The sequence below is a fragment of the Antrostomus carolinensis genome, unplaced genomic scaffold, assembly GCF_000700745.2.
Source record: "Antrostomus carolinensis isolate BGI_N321 unplaced genomic scaffold, ASM70074v2 scaffold2617, whole genome shotgun sequence".
NCBI lineage: Eukaryota > Metazoa > Chordata > Aves > Caprimulgiformes > Caprimulgidae > Antrostomus > Antrostomus carolinensis.
This window is the reverse complement of record NW_010329278.1, coordinates 7,404-26,785: the sequence shown is the minus strand read 5'-3', so window position 1 is coordinate 26,785 and position 19,382 is coordinate 7,404. Positions and strand designations below refer to the sequence as shown.

The 19,382-nt window shown below is 35.9% G+C and overlaps 1 protein-coding gene across 1 annotated transcript; it reads left to right on the top strand.

Moving 5' to 3' along the window:
- Positions 1–2,948: 2,948 nt before the first annotated feature.
- LOC104528456 (calcium-activated chloride channel regulator 1) lies at positions 2,949–19,273 on the top strand (the record flags this gene model as incomplete). The annotated part of the gene is made up of 14 exons (XM_010172470.2): positions 2,949–3,113; positions 4,889–5,029; positions 5,254–5,404; positions 6,097–6,214; positions 6,945–7,116; positions 8,866–9,093; positions 10,731–10,955; positions 12,071–12,248; positions 13,071–13,177; positions 14,528–14,752; positions 14,915–15,182; positions 16,324–16,488; positions 17,375–17,602; positions 18,894–19,273. Coding segments are annotated over exons 1-14 (2,745 nt in total), but the record flags the coding sequence as incomplete, so codon positions are not given.
- Between the last annotated feature and the right edge of the window lie 109 nt (positions 19,274–19,382).

Here is a 19,382-nt window from a genome sequence, read left to right as displayed (position 1 = left end):
GTGGGCAGAGCCTTTGTTCCCTAGTGGGCCCACCTTTGATGGGCGTGTTTGATGAGTGTGACAGTGACAGACATTTCATTGCAACTAGGTCAAATCAGGTTAAAGTAACAAGGTAATTCAGTGTTTTCCTCCTTCTACAAGCCCTTTGTGGCAGGCTTTAGAAACCAAACTGGTCTTTTGAGGTATCTATTTTTCTTATAATCCTTATTTCATCCCTCATTTAATATCTTTCCTATGTTACGAATAGATGATGTGATTTTCTGTGTATTCATCTTTACATGTTTCTGTGGTTGATGGCTTGGCAGTGTTCATGGGCATTACTTTCTTCTGAACCGACACTGAAGACTTAATCACTTCTGTGCTCTGCCACTGGAGAGATTACGCTTGTACAGAAATCCTCCTTCTCTCTCACAGTGTTTGTCTATGTAAGCTTTTCCTCCTCTTCTAATTTCTCCCTTCTTTGAGTACAATGTAACTTTGGGGCTTTCCTATTAAGCTTCTGGGTCTCTCTTGCTTCAAACTAATTTTTTTCACTTTGCTACCTCTGCACAACTCCACCCCATGCTCTCACCACTGCAGAAGTGCCTGGCTCACCATTTGCTTTTCCTCTCTGTCCATATGGACAACGGACCACAAACCCCAAAGTTTTATTACAGCATATTTGACCTGCAACTCACTGCTCAAGTGCTGGTACTTGTGGTAAAGCAGGAGGCAATTTAACAGGCATTTTCCAGGGTACAGCAGCATTTGGAAGTGGTAACTACTGAATTATTAAGACTACTTCCAGAATTGTAAACTTTAAATCTGTAACAGTAATATTTTTACTCAGGCAATAAACTGAAGTGTTGGAGAAGTACACAAATCAATTATTATTCTTTGTGTCACTTTGCAATGTATATTCATATCTTCTTAAAAGGATAGCTGTTTTATGTGGGCAGAGTGCAGATTGCACTCCAAGGGTGCATTTCTTCCTGAAAGAAATCAAACGACAGAATTGTCAATAATGTATATGCAAAGTTTATCATCTCTAAGTATAAACATAAGAACAAATTTCTTTCACTGAAACATACTGTTATAAAATTTGCTATATTCTCCTTCTTGAAATGTAACATTTATTTCAACTTTGTAAGTAAATCAACTGTAATGCATACTGTTAATGCAAAATGACATTTACCATCAGCTGAGGTCTCAACTATATAAATCAGCAGTGAAGATTTATTTCCATCCCTATTTTTATTTGTTACTCTGCTGTTGGTTACTTCTGTTTTTTGTCTATTTGTTTATCATTGTAAGTGGTTGAATTCTGTAAGGAGCATAACTACACAGAGGAGCACCCAATTTACAGAATCAAATGTGTGACTACAGAAGCACATGGGAAGTAACTAAAAACTGTACAGATTTTGAAAATAATCTATTATTTAGCTTTATAATGAAATAATATATGATTTTGCTAAGAAATTAGCATTTCCTTGGGTCATCATCATCATCAATTAAAGGATGAAAATACAATTAGCATCAACCACTACCACATTTATTCCATTCTTATTCTCTTTTTTCACTTATGAATTTAACTAACAATGTAGTTAGATCACGAAATATTCGCGAGCTGATACTGATACTGTGTGACAGTCCAATTCAAAATATAGTACAACATGGGATTAAGCTAGCATCTCCCTAACAAATTAGGAACTACCTAGCTGAGAGATCTCAAGAAGTAGCTGGTAGGGAATCATAATCTAATAGACATTTCTCAAAGGACTGCAAATCAGTGATAGGCATGATGCTATTAAATAATTTATAAAGGAATAAAATATAAATTAACTTCTGGACAGGTTTCTTTGAGTATGAAGTGAGAAATGATGAGGAGGGATCCAACAGCCAGAGTTTGCTTGACAAACTGTTTCCAATCAAGAAAATCACGTTTTATTCCAAATGGAATGGTTATTCATCTAAAGGCAAACAATGCCATATAAATGGGGAGATTTTATGTACCAAATATTGTATACAGAACTTTAAAAGGGGAGATTTTGCATATCAAATATTGTATACAGAACTTATCAGCATTATACTATCTAACTGATTGGATCTTGCTTTTCCTATTGTTTCAATTCTGTATGACATAATTATTGCATTGTTCAGAATTTTTTTTCCAGGAAATTCCAATTGTGTTTTTGTAATTATTTCTCTCTTCTAAAATGAATAACAGAGCATAGATCACCTGAAGAGGCATAAGGAAATTAAATTGGGTTTTTTTAGTTCAAGTATTTCTTCCTAAAATTAACACATAACTAAATGCATCCAACATATCCAATATAACTGTACATAGAACATCAGTGTCTTTCTTCTTGCAAACTGTTATACCTCTTTTCAACACAAAGGTGGTGTTAGGAGTGAGAAGCAGGTGTGAATCCCTCAGGAACGAGGTACAACACTCTGAGTGAAAGCTTTGGATTTATGGAAAGTGTAGCGTTACCGGGTGGGAGCCCCAGGACACTGACACTAATCAAAACAGAGACCTGCTCAAGGGAAAGCACCGTGGGGATGGATAATAAAACTTATACCAATTAAAATATTATCCATATGCAATGTCCTGTTTGACTCATTAGTGAACTCAGTGATGTAATGCAGGTCCTGTTGTGCAAATGCTGTGATCTGCAGGTGGCTGTCATGTTGGCAGCCATGCAATGGGGGGGAAGCAAATGACCTCAGGTTACTGGGACAACGAGATAAGACGCGCTTGGGACTCTGCGTACTCGAATGGGAAGTAACAAACTATCCCAGGTTGCTGTAACAAAAAGATAAGATGTGCTTGGGACTCTACATACTCAGACGGGGGAGGCATACAGTCCTGGGTTATTGTAACAAATTCTTCTGGTGTCCTACAGGCAGTCATATAAATAAGACTGATAAGCCATTGCTTTTCTAACTAAAAAACTCGCAGACAGGGACAAGTAATGGGAGTGACCAGGAGTTTGACATTTTTGCTGTCTTTGCAGCTCCTGCATGTGGAAAAAGGTTCTATGGTATGGCTAAATAAGAATGGCTATGAGGATTTGGTTGTTGCAATTCATCCCCAGGTGCCAGAAGATGCCAACATCATCCTGAACACAATGGTAAGAACATTTGCATTTACGTGCATTGTTTCTCAGCAGCTGCAACTTGGCTTTTCTGCTTGGGAAGTAGCATGGCTCAGGTCCGGCTCCCATTCTTGTAAATAGATTTTTTTCTTGTTGTTTTGAATTAATCATTGATTAATCTCATAGTTACTAAACTAGTAATTTCTAATTTGTCTTGCCATCTGTTGTTGCTACTAAGAGCTCTAATTCCCTTAGACAATGCTGTAATATCTTTGTTAGGAGGCAGACTGAAATTCCTTTAAGTAGCTTTCCAAATTATGTTTCCATGCGTGAAAGAATGCTTGTTTAATAGCCATTGATTATACTACTGTTCATCATTAGCTAGCATGTCTCAGAATGTTCCTTTAAAAATTGTAAATTTTTTAAAAAAAGGTTATGTTTAGTGGCATTTCTGGGTTTAACTTTTATTCTAATCCACATAGATGCCTCAGTTGTTAAATTCCCCTAGAACAGGATGCTGGCCAGATCTCAAAGCAAATAAAATTGTTTTCTACAAAGTCAAATCATTTTAGAGAAAACCTGCTGAATGTGACACTTCTGACAAGTGCCCAGGTTCTGCAGTATGTCTCATGCCTACTAGACCCTGATGTAGGATTATGTCAGTCCCATGTCACCTCTAAGATCAAGTACAAAGGATACAATACATTTTTTAACATTTCCAGATTTCTTTCATCTTCTGAGAAGAGGTTTATATGAAGTAAATGAGGATCCGACAGTTTACCTTTTACCATCAGTCACTGACTGCCTCTTTTTTTGACAATAAGTGGAGTTTAGATTGTTCCATTTTCAGTCAGGGACAAACCACTGAGTGTTTTTTAGGGTAGAAGTGTACGAGTGATGGCTACTGTTACTGTGAGATACCTACCACATATTAAATTCACATTATAGCTAACCTTATGAGAACTTGCTCTTAAACCATTCCTTCAGTTTCCTTGGACTAGTTAAAATTGCTCTGTTCTATCTAAAGAGCAGGCACGTCCCATTACTGCTTAACTTCTCATGGGTTAGCGCTCACTATCACTCTAAGCCCTGGCAAACCAAATCTCTTTAAAAAATCTCCTTCAGCTGACCTTTATGTACATGTAGCATGGATATTTGATTCCAAAGCCTCTGTCACAGCTTGCTTCTTGGTTTATGAAAAGCCTACAGGACAGATTTTAGTTTCCTCCTTCCTGTTTGTTTGCTTTTTTTCCACTAAAAACTTAGTTGTTAGTGTAGAGAAATCAAAGTAAAGGAATGCTTTTTCTGATGCGTCTACTCCAAGAGAGGTGGTAGAAAAGCAAGAGGAAAGGAAAGTTACGGCAGCATATACCCATAATACAAATAAGAAGAAATGCAAAACAGCAAATATGACAGAAAAATTATTACATTAGTCAGATAAACGAAAAGCAGGTGCAATGCTGAATCTTGCCCACACTTGCTGTCAGGTCAGTATTAATTTAAGAGTAAAATCCTTGTGTTTAGTAATTTTCATCTCATATGAAGGTTAGAGTGTGAATTTTATCACAATTTCTGATTAAGAGCAGGATTATAGAACTGGTGAGAGATTCCAAGAAGTACAGCTTAGTCCTTGGCTTCTTTGTTTATTCTTTTCTGAGCAGAGATTGTACTACTTTCTTAGTTTTGTGTTATGTACTTAGTCCTATTTTATTGTACTGCTGTTTCTTGATAAGGCTAAATTATTCATTGCACATAGTCAAATTTTTAATATTAACATTGATATTAATATTATATTTTCTTTAATTCCCTAGAACATGATTAAAAGTGCTTCTAATTACTTGTTTGAAACGACAAAACATCGATTTTTCTACAAGTCTGTAAAAATTATAATTCCTAAAACATGGAAGAAAAACACCAACTATTCAAGAGTAAAAACAGAATCGTATGATAAGGTATGATTCAGAGAACTCTTTATGATTAGAACAAGGAAAAGCTAGACTGATAAGGCTACATTATTAATCACAGCAAAATCTAGGACTAATCCTGGAAGTTCTTACTCAAAAGTGTTGAGAGTGTTCGTAGAATAAAAAAAAAATGCAGGACAATTTATTCAACAAGAATCACCTAACTCTTCTCTCCACCCATGTGATGTATAACTTTGGTCATACTTTTTCAGGCAGATGTCATCATAGCAGACTCTTACATGAAACATGTAGATGATCCTTATACTTTACAATATGGAGGATGTGAGGAGAAAGGATGGTACATCCATTTCACGCCTAACTTCCTGTTAAATGACAGTTTGATTAATGTTTATGGAGGAAGAGGTAATCCTACTATTTAACTTAATTGTCTGTTATTGTTTGTATGAAATGGCCTAGATTTTTCTAAGGGATTAATGAATTTGAGTACTTGATAAAATGTGAGTACTTGATAAAATGTAAGTACTTAATAATTTTCTTGATAAAATAAAAAACCAAAACTTTGAGAGACATATTTTTCAGAAGTAGTAAATACCTATGAAACGTCTGAAGTTAAATATTCAAACACTGTATCCAGAAGTTGTTCATCCCTTTGATGGTTATTCCTTTGGACTTTACTGCCATTACCAGCAGCCTTCCTTTTGTGACCAGTTACCAAATAAACTGTACAGAATTTGTGTATCTGATTTTGTACTACACTGTGTCAAAAAATGTAAGGCTTGCTGCTCTGTGGGACAGAAACCTCACAAAACCTAAATTTCCTTAAGAGATTTTTGACAACTTGGGAGAAAGCCTCTAGAACAGTTCCTGCATTTCTGAGAGTCAAATATAAATAAAATTTCTAGTCCTGGTTGCTAAACTGATGCCTTACTAGTTTTACCTCAAGGAAAGATTATTATCCCAGTTGCTTAAATATTTCACAATCTTCCTGTATTACCTCAGATAAGAATTATTTTAAATTGTTAAAATGTGTAAGTAAAACACTGAGTAGCTTTTAAACAGTTGTACTTTGTGCATGTGCTATTCTTTTTCAACAGATCGAGTTTTTGTCCACGAATGGGCTCACTTTCGGTGGGGGGTGTTCGATGAATATAGTACTGATGTGCCTTTTTATGTATCTAGAAATTCTGGAGAAGCAAGTGTTGAAGCAACAAGGTATTATTTGTTTCACATTTCTACTTTTACATTACACAGGTTTAAATATTTCAATAACGTTTTCAATATTCTTGTTGTCTGTGCTGAGTTTGTACTTTGCAGAGTGTCCACGACCTGTTCATATGATTGAAAGATGCTTAGTCAGCAACATCTATTGCCTGTTCTGCAGCCCAGAAAACCACAGCTGTCTTCAGTGCTGTTTGAAAGAGGTTCAGGAGATCAGGCTGGAGAATCTTTTGCTCTGTGTGCCACTGCAGACTGCAGCCACCATTTGTTTCGTACTTATTTAACAGAATTTTATTAAAGAGCAGTTATCAACAGTACTGAAAATGCCTACTGAAACCACTGTGATATTAAAGAGTTTCTACAAAAAGTGACAATAACTGAATGAGGGTAGGGAATTAGTTCAGGCTTGCCTTTTTTCCTAGCTCAGGCATACCAATACAGTCTTTTGTATTGCCACTACTAGCAGGATGTCTTTCCTGCACACCCTGTAATTATCACAAGGGAAATCACAAATACCACAAGTGTTTTATGATTTTAACTATTTCTAGATTAGTTTGAGGACCCTGCCAGGCACAGAGACAGCCTACCTATGTACTTGGGAGGTGTCTAGTACAGTGCTATGTCAACAGCAATTTGGCTTTGGGAAGCCAAAATGAAAACAAATAACCAGTTACAGACTATCTATAGGTTCTTAATCAGCCCTGCCTATCTTCTCTTCCCTTAGCTGTCCAGCTGGTGTGACTGGTACACCTGTTTTCCAAGACTGCAACAGAGACAAGTGTGAACTAAGAAGGTGTAGATATGATGGTCAGCTATATGAAAAAGGATGCATATTTATTGCAGATATACAACAACATATCTCATCTTCTGTTATGTCTCTGCAACACATACCTTCTGTAAGTATTACTACTATACCTTTCTGGCCAGAGAGGTTAGTAACATTTGAGGTTTAGTCAGTTATTTCTACTGGGAAGAATGATCAGTCAGGTGTTTCTTTAATTAGTTTATATTTCAGAGACCATGGATGATGCTATCAGTTCTATGAAAATCTATTCAAAAGGGAAGACAAAGGAGCTACTAGAAATTATCTGACAGCCCTTTTCTGTCAATAAGGGTGAAATGTATTGCAGTCTCAGCATCTGTCTTGCCCTGTGTTTGAAGAAACAGGTCAACAGGCATAAAAGCGAAGCATTCTTGACAAATGCCTTGTCCATAAGCTAACTGTAGTTTTTGATCACTCCTTATGTAAATTGGCACCTAAACTGCGTTGTCTGGTTAGCTCTATTACACTCCATTGCAGAGCAATCTGCTCTGTCTATCCTTAACATGAAGCAGCAGCCCACCTCCCCCGAAAGCAGCCAGGACAACCAGGCAGGCCTGTTCCAGTGTCTGGGGGAGGGTGCTGGGACAGGGGTTAGCAGGGCGGACAGTCGTCTTGCAGGCTAGATCTCTGTGGTACAGGATCTCAATTGCTCCAGCTATTGACCTTATTTCTTTGGGGAAGATCTTTCCAAGAACTTTATGGGTGCACTGGGCCTGGCTAGGATACAGTTAATTTTCTTCATAGCGGATTATATGGTGCTGTGTTTTAGATTTTTAACTAAACCAGTACCAATAACACACTAATGTTCAAGCTTTAGCTGAACAGCATCAAGGCTGCCTCTGTTTCTCACTCTGCCCCTCCTAGTGAATAGACTGGGTGTTCCACAGTAGGCTGGAAGGGGACACAACCAGGCAGATGACCCAAACTAACCTAAGAGATATTCTACACCATATAATGTCATGCTTAGTAATAAAAGGGGAAAGAGGGGGGTTTAGGAGGGTTAGCCATCTTATGCTTGGGAACTGGCTGGGCACTGGTCTACTCATGGGAGGTGGTGAGTCATTGCCTTTGCACCACTTGTTTAGTTTTGTTACTTCTCTCTTCTTTCACTTAATCTTTTACTTATTAAACAATATTTTTTTTGCTTTGTTTGGTTTTATCTTGGACCTAAAGGTTTTTTGCTTTTATTCCTCTTTTCCTCTTCTCCTGTCCTACTGGGGACAGGGAGGAAGTATGGTGCTTATCTGCCTACCAGGGTTAACCCGCAATAATGGGTCATGGTCTTCCCTCAGCAGGATGCCATGGACATCCTGAGACATCTAAAAGATTATTTCCTGCTTCTCTCAAAGTCTTAACTGTTGTATCTTTTGCATGTTTCCTTATTCCACTCAAGAAAACTTATAGGAACTGGTCCAAGACCATCAGCTTAACCCGAGAAGTTGTTTATTCAGGTTGCTAACTTGCACTGACCTCCATGCCGTTCAGCTACAGTATCTATGTTAGCAGGCTTAAATCTAGTAGGACCTCCGTGAATCAGTCACTCCAAAGATTTCAGTACTGACAGATTGAAAATTTTGTTTCTGCATGTTACAACATTTTTATGCTTATGTAAAATCTGTGGTAAGTTATTTGGAAGCACTTTCTTTGCTTGCCTCTTCTAAGATCCTGGTTGGCCAGGCACCATGGCAGAGAGGATGTTCACTGGAGAAGAATACCTCCATTTGTCCTGCCCTGCACCACAAATTTCATATTTTCTGAGATATTTTCTTATGCTCATACTGTTGGGTTCAGAATTATTATCAGCTTCAATCTGTCCTTTTAGGTGGTTGAATTTTGTGATGAAAACACTCACAATAGTGAGGCTCCAAATATGCAGAATAAGATATGCAATCACAAAAGCACATGGGAAGTAATTATGGCATCTGATGACTTCCATAACTTGTCTGTTCTAAATGCTTCTGCACCCCCTTCTGAGACTACCTTCACGCTACTGCAGACCCAAGACAGAGTAGTCGCTTTAGTATTGGATGTTTCTGGGAGCATGTTAATGGTAAGAATACCCATTTTATAAGCAATTTTTAGCAAAAATTGTTGTAGGCCAGACTTGGTCTTTTTTAACTTGTGAAATCTCAATTTTATATACTTTCTTTCCTTTGTTCCAGACCTAGAATGACAATGCCATTGTATTTCTTCCAAGTAGAAAATGTATCATAGATAGAGTTTCACATTGTATTTTTGTTATGAATTATTCTAAAATTTAAAGTAAATATGTAGGTCACAATATGACAATAAATTATATGTTCTTTCCTCATTACAATATTGTTCTTTGGAACCAAGAATGTGAGCTGGCATAATGTTATGTCATTTTCACAAAGCTGAGGGTTTTGGTTTGTTTTTTTTCTGTAAAACTTTGCATAGGTTTGTTGTTTCACAACTTCCTGTGGCATGACATACAAAGCTTGTTTATGAATGCAAGGTTTAGTAAACATCCCTGAATATGTTCTCATTTGCATAAATATCTTAATACTTCTAAAAAACTGTAAGCAATGTAATCACCTGTAGAAAGATGACAAAATTATCTGGGTAGGTAAGGCAGTTATCTCATAATTTATTAATAGACTTCAAACCTCTATGCATACTCTAACAGCTTTTAAAAATCAGACTATGTATTCTTTTGATGACACACTGCATTTTCTTATCCATAACTTACCTCTTCCATAGTTCAGTAGTGAGTCAATGACCATTGCTCTCTTACTGAAAATACCACAAGTTCAGTGTTTCATTGCTCACAGGAATTTAAGCCTAAAAATAAGATTATTCATCTAAAGATGGTAATTCAGAAAGCTCAAACATGTTGAGAAATATTCTTAAAATATTTGACAGTAAACCAAAATATGCACGAAGAAGCATAAAGCAGCATAAAGCATACTCCAACTCTTCAGTTATGGCATACCTATAATAATTGTGGAATTCTTCCATAGTGCTCCATCAACAGATCTATTTCTGGTCATGCTGTCCTAGTCCAGAGCTGTTCTTGAGACTGATCTTCAGCAAAGATCTGCAATTGTAATAGATTATATTCTTTTTATAATACAGATGTCTACTAATCATAGTACATTTTATTAAATCAGTTGGTAAAAAATAATGTAATACTAAAAAGCAAAATGAAGAGAATTATGAAATAAATATTTCAAGAATGGCTAGCTCCAGAGAGAAATGTTTTCAACTACAACTTTTTTTCCCCAATATTCTCTTTGAATATATTCCCATTTAATATATCCATACTTTTACTTTAATATTATTAATATTTTCAAAAGACTTGGTCTCTAGGCTAACCTACTCCTCAGGCATCATGGGTGTTGTCCTTTTGCATTGCCATCACACTATAAAAAAAGAAAGAATGACAAAAATCTTGATTGGGAATGAAGTCATAACATGAGAAGATTGACTTTGCCTGGTGACATCTTTCTGGGAAGCTGCAGTTTGCTGCACTTTCACAATACCAGAACATGGTTTACATTTCCTGTCTTCTAGAACTGAGCATACATATGAGTTACCTTATGGCAGATAGTTTTTAATTTTTAATAACAACCTGATCAATATAAAAAAATTCCTAAATTTTGTTCACAGTCATAGCTTTTCAGAAGAGATTGCATTCTAAGGATGTTGTTTTTTCTCCACATACAGCATGACCGCATCAGACATCTCCGTAGTGCTGCAGAGGTATTTCTGCTCCATATTATTGAAATCGGTTCCTGGGTTGGAATTGTCACATTTGACTCTGATGCATCTGAAGAAGCTCCTTTACAAGAAATAACCAACGACATAGCACGCCAAAAACTTGTTCAACGTTTGCCTACGCATGCTAGTGGACAAACCAATATCTGTGCAGGCATACGTAAAGGGTTTAAGGTAAAGTACAATGTGGAAATATCTCCTGGAATGTATGGTAAATGAGGAAGAAGCAAGAAGTGTACTTGAACATGGACTTCCTATGCAATGGTAGAGTTAAGAAAGATAATATGATTCTTAAATCTCTCGGGAGAAAATTTGGTATAGAAACTATTTGGCATTACCATTATACGGCATTAGAAAGAGTATTACCAGAAAACAGGCCAGATGTGATGCCCATGCTTCAAAAAGGATATTGAAAAACACAATAAAATTACAAAATGAAATACAAGAATGATGTAAATTTTGGAATAATTCCCACAGTTCACTAGTCATGAATCAAGTCCCTAAAACTGTGAAACCACGTACAAATTATGAGATTGGGAAACAGTGATTGATATATATTATTATTTATTTGTCTGTTTTACTTCTTTGGGCTGGCAGTCTGAAGTCCCAGGTGTCACCTAACTCAGATGCAAAACCAAAAATCAGGAGCAACATGTAGGAAAAGAGAAGAAAGAGAAAGAGAGAAACTGTACAGAGAAGGATGAGACTGCTGAAGTAGCCAAGAGTCCAGGGCAGAGAAGAGGCTCAGGACAGGGGAACATCAGGAGAAAGACTGGCAACCAGACAGGGATGGAACGGCCAGGACAGAGGCCTCCCACATGGCTGCTCCTTACCCCTTTCTGCCCCACCTTCAGTTACCTCCAAGTCCTTCTCTACTCCTGAAATTTTGGCTGGAGAAAAAAAGGGTAGTTCCAAACAGTGGACCTAAGTTTTAATTTGATGCCCTTAAACATCCAGTCTCTGAATCAGTAAAGCATATAGAGGTAGAATGCTTCTGACATCTTCAATGTGGGACAGGTTCCTTCCCTAGGAAAACATATATTGAATATTAATGATTTATAATTGAACACTTACTAAATCTAAGCAATTAGATCTTGCAATATCAATTGCAATAATTAATATTGTGATAGTTTTAGTGTTAGATAAAAATTCAAACACTTGTTAGAGAATAAATTTGTCTTATATTTGAAGTTAATAGCTCTAAATGCATACATTGACTGTACTCTGGGATAAACTAGTATTTAAAAGCTATTCTGCTGCTTATATCATTAATTCTTTTCTTCATGCAGTTAATTGCAGACAAAATGAATACTACATATGGTTCAGAAATTGTGTTAATGACAGATGGAGAAGACCCAGGTATAGCATCTTGCCTTGATTTGGTGAAACAAAGTGGGGCAAAAATTCACACCATTGCACTGGGACCATCTGCAGCCAAAGAATTAGAATATTTTTCACAACTAACAGGTAAATGTTCTAAATGCATTTTCTCTGGCATTCATGTTCAAGTATGACCATGCAAAAGCAAGGCAATTAATCAGTCTGGAAACAAAGAAATTTAAGTTTAAAACAAATTTAAAGAAATTTTGTTTTTATGACAATATTTTTAATGCAAACAAGCAGAACTCTTTAGATCCATAGATCTGCTTTAAGAGCTGTCTTGATTTAAAAAATCCAATAACACGACAATACCCTATTGCTAAGGAGATTTAATTTTGATATTGTTATGTAAGATAACAAGAAATGTTTACACTTTTATTTCTGGCATCACATGAAATGACTAGAACTTTCTATATGTTTTAACTTATAAGATTTTTTTATTACATAAAGAATAATTTTGTCCAGCTGTTGGGGCTGAAGTGCACTGGCTAGGAAATTGTAAACACAATGACTACCGTTGTCATTAGCAAGCGTAGCTGGCAGCTGAGCTGGAGCTACATTAGTTTGAAAACATCCATTTAAAAACTATCCATAGGGGTGTTGCTTCATGCCATGGAAGAATGAAAACTCCTTGTGTAGATCTAGAAAGCAAGATGACTCCAAACACTATGGTGAATAAATATTCTTATCTGAGAGGTGCACATGCTGTGCATTTTCAGACTCCAATCCACTTGTTTTAGCAATTTAAATAACCTGGAATTCCCTTATGCACTCTTCAACATCATTAGATCAACAGTTTTGTAACAAATGGGCTGTCTCAGTAGAACATTCAGTACCAGAAGTCACATAAAATTTAGCAATTTTAGAGTAAAAAATAGTATTTCTAATTGTTTTGCTCTTGTCTTTTAGGAGGGTTAGAGCATTATTCTGTAGATGGACCCGTCCCAAGTAAATTAACTGAGACATTCAGTGCAATTACATCAAGAAGTGGAGATACTTCTGAACAATCTATTCAGGTCTGAATTTCAACACTTCTTTTTCCTCCTATGCTTTTAGCTGATCAGTAATTGAATGAATTTAGACATCAATGATAATAAAAGTCAGTGGCTCAATTTGGAAATAGGAGTAAGTACATTTTTTAGTGCTCTCCTATATTTCAGAGCAATGAAAATATATCATTTACATAATTTATATAATTATTGATTTCACAAAATCAATAAAATTATTTCTCATAATTATCAAAGTCCAAGAGACTTTGAGAGAAAAAAGCGAGAGAATAAATACCCCCAGGATATTTATTTCATTCTTATATGAAACATTATCTTTTAGAGCATTTTAATAGTCTAACTTAAGTAACAAAGATACAATTAAAATACAGCTTCTCTCCTAAGCCATATGTATAATTTTAATGTATAAACTTTTCAACTTTTCATCTGTGCAAACTGTTAATTAGAATTTAGCAACTCATTCCTCACTTTGTTAATATTTTAAAACAGGTCTAGTCCTATGTTTTATCTAAAATACACCCCTCACAAAAATGGTTAGATTATAAGCAGCAGTTAATGTAGATTTGAAAAGCAGGTCTGGGATTTCTTGAGTTGTTATATTGCCTTTAATTGATTCTTCTGTCCTATCTATGCAGGGAAAAGAATTAAGTTTATGACAGGCTATTTTCTAATTGCAGACTTTACTGTTCATAAAATATGAGGGAGGAAATTACACAAAATTACTTAAATTTGAATAAATGAAATATTGTTCACTTCTCTCTTCTATATAGTCTCCTCTGTTCTGTTGCTATTTCTGTCTCTCTCATTACTCATAAGCCTTACACTTGTATATGGAGATAATTTCTCTCTCTCTCTTCCAGGATTTAGAAACAGACAAACTGCAGTGGAAATAAAGCTTATTGGCACAATGCTTTAGATAGGTAGATAAATAGTTCAAACACAGAAATTAAGGACTTACACTTACTGTCACTACTCTGTTTACCATAATTTTCTACTTAAAACCAAAATTGTTATGCAAGTAGCTATTTCCTAAAGTGAATCTGGGATTTTAATGGTTTTAATTCAATAGTTGTGACAAAGGGCTCTTAATTTTCCTGTAGGTAGAGACAGAAGAACTAGAAAGCCTGCCATCCTCTCTATATAACTCAGTTATAAATAAGTAAGCAGAGACTTTTTTTCATTCTAGTTTCCAAAAGGCATAAATGATTTTGAATTCTCTCCATCAAGACTAATCCATTTTAAGTCAGCAATGAACTGATACAATATTGTGCAATGAATGAGGAATTACTCTGAAAATGTTACTATATGTTACTTCTTTACTAAATAGCAGTAAGACAAATTCTATTTCTCTAACAACAGCTTGAAAGCAAAGAGCTAGTTGTTCAGCGTTCTGCATGGATGAATACTACTGTCCCTGTTGACAAAACTGTGGGAAACGATACATTCTTCAGCACCGCATGGAGTCTATCTCAGCCATTTTTTTTCCTGAGAGACCCCAAAGGAAAAGAATATGGAAGCTCAGACTTTACAATTGATAATTCAAATCCAAACACAGCTAGACTCAGTATAAGCGGCACTGCAGAGGTAAAGACTGAACATTTTCTTTTATTTTCTGATTTAAAACATTTCCTATAGACTAGCATAGAGCTTTTCTTTAATTATTTTTTTTTTAATAAGGGAAAAAATGGCCCTGTTAGAACATGAAGATTTTCACTAGTTTTTTATAATTTTGTATTCTATTTGCAGGTGGGTGATTGGCAGTTTTGTATTAAAAATGTTCATACAGCAACTCAAGCTATATCAGTAGCAGCTACCTCTCGGCCATCATCTTCCGACGTTCCTCCTGTGAGCACTGCAGCTCACATGAGCAGGACAAATAGAGCATTTAATCCAGTTGTGGTTTATGCAGAGGTTAGCCAAGGGTTTTTGCCTGTTCTTGGTGCAACTGTGATAGCCACTATAGAGAAGGATGGTGCTGCAGCAGTAACCCTTGAACTTCTTGATAATGGTGCAGGTAAGGTTCCATATACATAGTGAAAACCTTTGCATTTGTTCATTTTGGAATCCAATTCTGCATGTTCCCCTCAGATTTAGCGCTAAGGACTGACTCATGGCTATGCCCTAAATCAAGAAAATAAATAAATAAATAAATATAAGGAAGACAGAGAACCCTACTGCTTTAGGACAGAAGTAAGCTACAATGCTTCTTTTGGTAAGGAAAACAAAGACGTGGGCCTTTACCTGAAAAATTGTTCCACTTCTTTTTCTGTGCTGTTATCGAGGGTGAAAGCAGAACTGTGCATGGTGGAGGGTACATTGCTTATATCTACTTTTTGAAAGTGTATTTCATGTAATCATCTGCCCTCAACAGGCAAGGTAAAAAAAACCAAGCTGTTTTGTTAGTCCATCTCATATACTACGAAGGTGGACTATAGTTTTAACATTAGCTCAGCAAACATTAGCTTTATCTCTTCTGTGTGTTAAATAAGTGCATTATTCTTCTTTTCGAGAACTCTCTTAGAGCAATAGCAAGATATTCCTGGCATTCAGCATCTCTCCATCTCTTTTCATCTCTCCCTTTTCTCTCACCGCTGCTGCAGATGTGTAGATTTATGAGTTCAGTAGTAGTCAGCAGTACCTCCTCATTCTGTCCTTGCTTTCACATTGGTGTGCTTAAAAATATAGTAAGATTTTGATGTGTTATCCTGTGTTTCTTAAACACCTGCTATTTTCTGAACCCATTAGGTTATTTTAAAATCACTGCTAGGCTTTAAAATAGTCAGCTTGGATGCCACCACCAGATCATCTATTGCAGGTACAACAGTCAGGTACAGCTGCACAAGTTCACTTAAAGCAGAGGAATCTTTCTTGATGAATTCCTTGCCAAAGGTTAAATTATGACATTTTTCTAATTTAAAGATGCTTTGTGTAGATGGCCAGTAAGCTGGCCAATGGTCCTTTTTAACAAATACATAGGAAACGCAGGATGTCATAGTGGGACCACTCCTATTTTTAAAGATGTCCACAACATTATAAAAACACTGCCGGGTTTTCTGCTGCTCGGGTGTTACGTTTATGCATGAAAAGCAAAAATGACCTCGTTTACCAGCAGGTACCTTGTTTGAGATATTAATTCTCAATAATTCTATACCAAGGCGCTGACACGATGAAGAACGATGGAATCTACTCAAGGTACTTTACTTCTTTACAAGGCACTGGAAGATACAGTCTAAAAGTGAATGCCCGTGGGGGAAATACAACCATCAGGCTTAGCCTCAAGCGAAATCGAGCCTCATCTATACCAGGCTACAGAGAAAATGGTAAAGAATGTTTATGAAACATTTAAACAATTATTTGCATGATTTGTATGTAGGGGGATGTAAAGGTTTAGCAAATGGGATCAATTAAATTCACAAAAATTGCATTTGATCTTAGAAGATGTTCCATCTATCATTTTCACTACAAAAAAAGCCCCAAAAAAACAAACCAGCTCCAACTGCTGTTTCCTGTGTAGGGGAATAGCATAAAATCTTGTATTTAATCTAAAAATTATTTTCTCTTACAACTATGAGAAGGATAAATATTGCTCAGAATCTGTATTTCAGCATTTCACAACAGGAATTTCAAATCTATAATTCTTCTTGAGACTTTAAAATAGTGATTTGGTGTAAATAAATTCAGCATGCAATATTAGTGTACAAACTAATGCTGCTAGAAAACTTAGCTTTTGAGATTTCTTGATTTTTTAGTACTTTTTCATCTTAATGCTGAAAAAATATTAGTTGTTGCAATTTAATATTCTCACATTTATCCTTGTGAAATTCAGAAAAATCAGCATAAAAATTGTCTAAAAAACTCACAAAGTAAGTCTGATGTAACTGAAATTCTCATAAGGCCTGAAATATGGGTGAAGAGATGGATAGAACTACCTTATTGCAGCCATGGCTCACCAACATCTGCAACCTGCTTTGCTGGTTGCATTATTTGCAATTTTTACATATTTAAGACTTTTTCTGCTTTTTGAGTTTCCTAAATTTAATGCTGAGAATCCGAAGGTCATCTTATTTTCTGTCTTTACTTCACTAATTTTCCACTATACTTGAATAAGCTAAAGAAAACTTACAAAATAAGAAGAGATAACAAAAATTAAAAGAAAATGCAATTCAGAGTTCTGTCATGATGAAAGTTGAAAAATGTTTTAAACAGGTAAAATTTATATGAATGTGCTGAGACCTAAATTTGCTGATGAAGAAATCCAAGTCAAGCTGGGAAGTTTCAGCAGAATTTCAAAAAGTTCTCTTGTAGTGAAAATAGAAGGAGATTCTGCTCCTGTTTACCCACCCTGTAAAGTTACAGACCTTCGTGCTCGTATAGAAAACAAAACAATAATCTTGTCTTGGACAGCTCCGGGAGGTGATTTTGACAGTGGAAAAGGTGAGTCAGACACTATATTTTTGTGAGATGAGGTTGATATTTTTATTTGAAAGGACATAACCTGAGGACCACCACTCAGGGATGAGGGCTACATCTTTCCCACCTGAAAACGTAACCAAACAGAAAGCTACCCTGTTGCATGATGCCTGTTTTAGTTGTCCTCAAATAGATAAAATTATAATCCAAGTACCAGAGACTTTAGCAGCAAGTCTTAGTCCCTCTCTGTGCATAACTGAAAAAAACCCAAAACATCAGCCAACATGGACAATACAAAGCTTTAGTCTATTTACAAAGATGTATATGGACTACAGAGATGCAGTAACATTCTATCCAAAATAATAATTTTAAGGTTGCTGTACAGGAAAAATGAAACCTAATTCCAGATGAAATGCACAAGCATTTCCTTGCATAAGGCAGAGTTTGTACGTTAAAATATACAACCTATAGTTATGCAGACTATAGCTTTGTTTCAGATTCAAATCTCACATTTATCTAAAATTTTTAATAACCAGCCACACAAAGAAAAAAAAATCAAATATAAAAACCCCCTCAACTTCTGTTACTGCTGTTTAGCAAATATATGTCTAAAAACTTTTATAGCTAAAGTGGTCAGTTACTCCATTATAGTTTAAGATAGCACTGGTTTGGAGCTGGGCATATCCTGCACGTCTCTACTATCTAAAGAGGAAATGATATTCATAAGAGGAAGAGAGGGAGAAGAGGGCAAAGTCTTGAAAAGCTACAAACTTGAAATAGAAAGAGCAGAACCCCCCAAAATTAAACAAACACATTTATAGCAATGTACCTACCAGTTCTTTGGTTACAAATGGGAGAATCATTTTGTGTCTTTCACAGTTTTTGCCATTAAAACCTCATCCTGAGAGATAGAATACAGATCAGATGCAAGGCCCACCCCTGCTATCTACACATATATTTTAATTGCCATTTCACCATATGTTTGCATTTGGACAGCACAGTTCTCATTCAGCTACATTTTACACAGGTCTGCACAAAGCTGATTAATAGTGTTGGTGAAACAATATTTTTAAGGTCGATTGAAAGAAGGAGTTTCCAGACTCAGCAACAATAGACCTTTGACAATGTAAAGTAAGGTTTGAAAGCAAACTTGCCAACCCTCCATGCTGAGCAATATGTCAGTATTAAAACAGGAATCATAAGCACATTTTTTTTTTACAAAATTGCTCTAAGAGTCCTATACTGTCACCACAAGCAGAGATATTCAAGTGTCTATATTAATTTGTTTTTAACAAATGCATTCTTTTTTCCCTAGCTGATCACTACATAATAAAAAGCAGTAAAAATCTTCTGGACTTAAGAAATCACTTTGATAGCGCTCCTTCTGTGAATTCCTCTAATTTCACACCTAAAGAGGCTGGTAGAGAAGAATCATTTAAAATTAAACCAGAATATTTCATACTAGAAAATAACACCATAATCTACTTCGCTATACGTGCTGTTGATGATACCAACTTGATTTCAGAGGTGTCTAATATAGCACAAGCCACATGGTTCATTCCTCAGAAAGCATCTGTGCCTTTAGATTATGGCGACAATGACAGTGTTAACAGTACACTAACAGTGGCAGTAGTAACTCTGTGTGTAGCAGTTCTCTGTACTATTGTAAGTTCAACTCTGTGTGTTTTACAAAACAGAAAGGGAAAACTGAATATTGAAAAAATAGAAAAGTATATGTAAAGTAAAATAAAAAAATAGAAGGAATTTACTGTAATTTTTGCTACACAAGTTTCAAAGTAGGGAA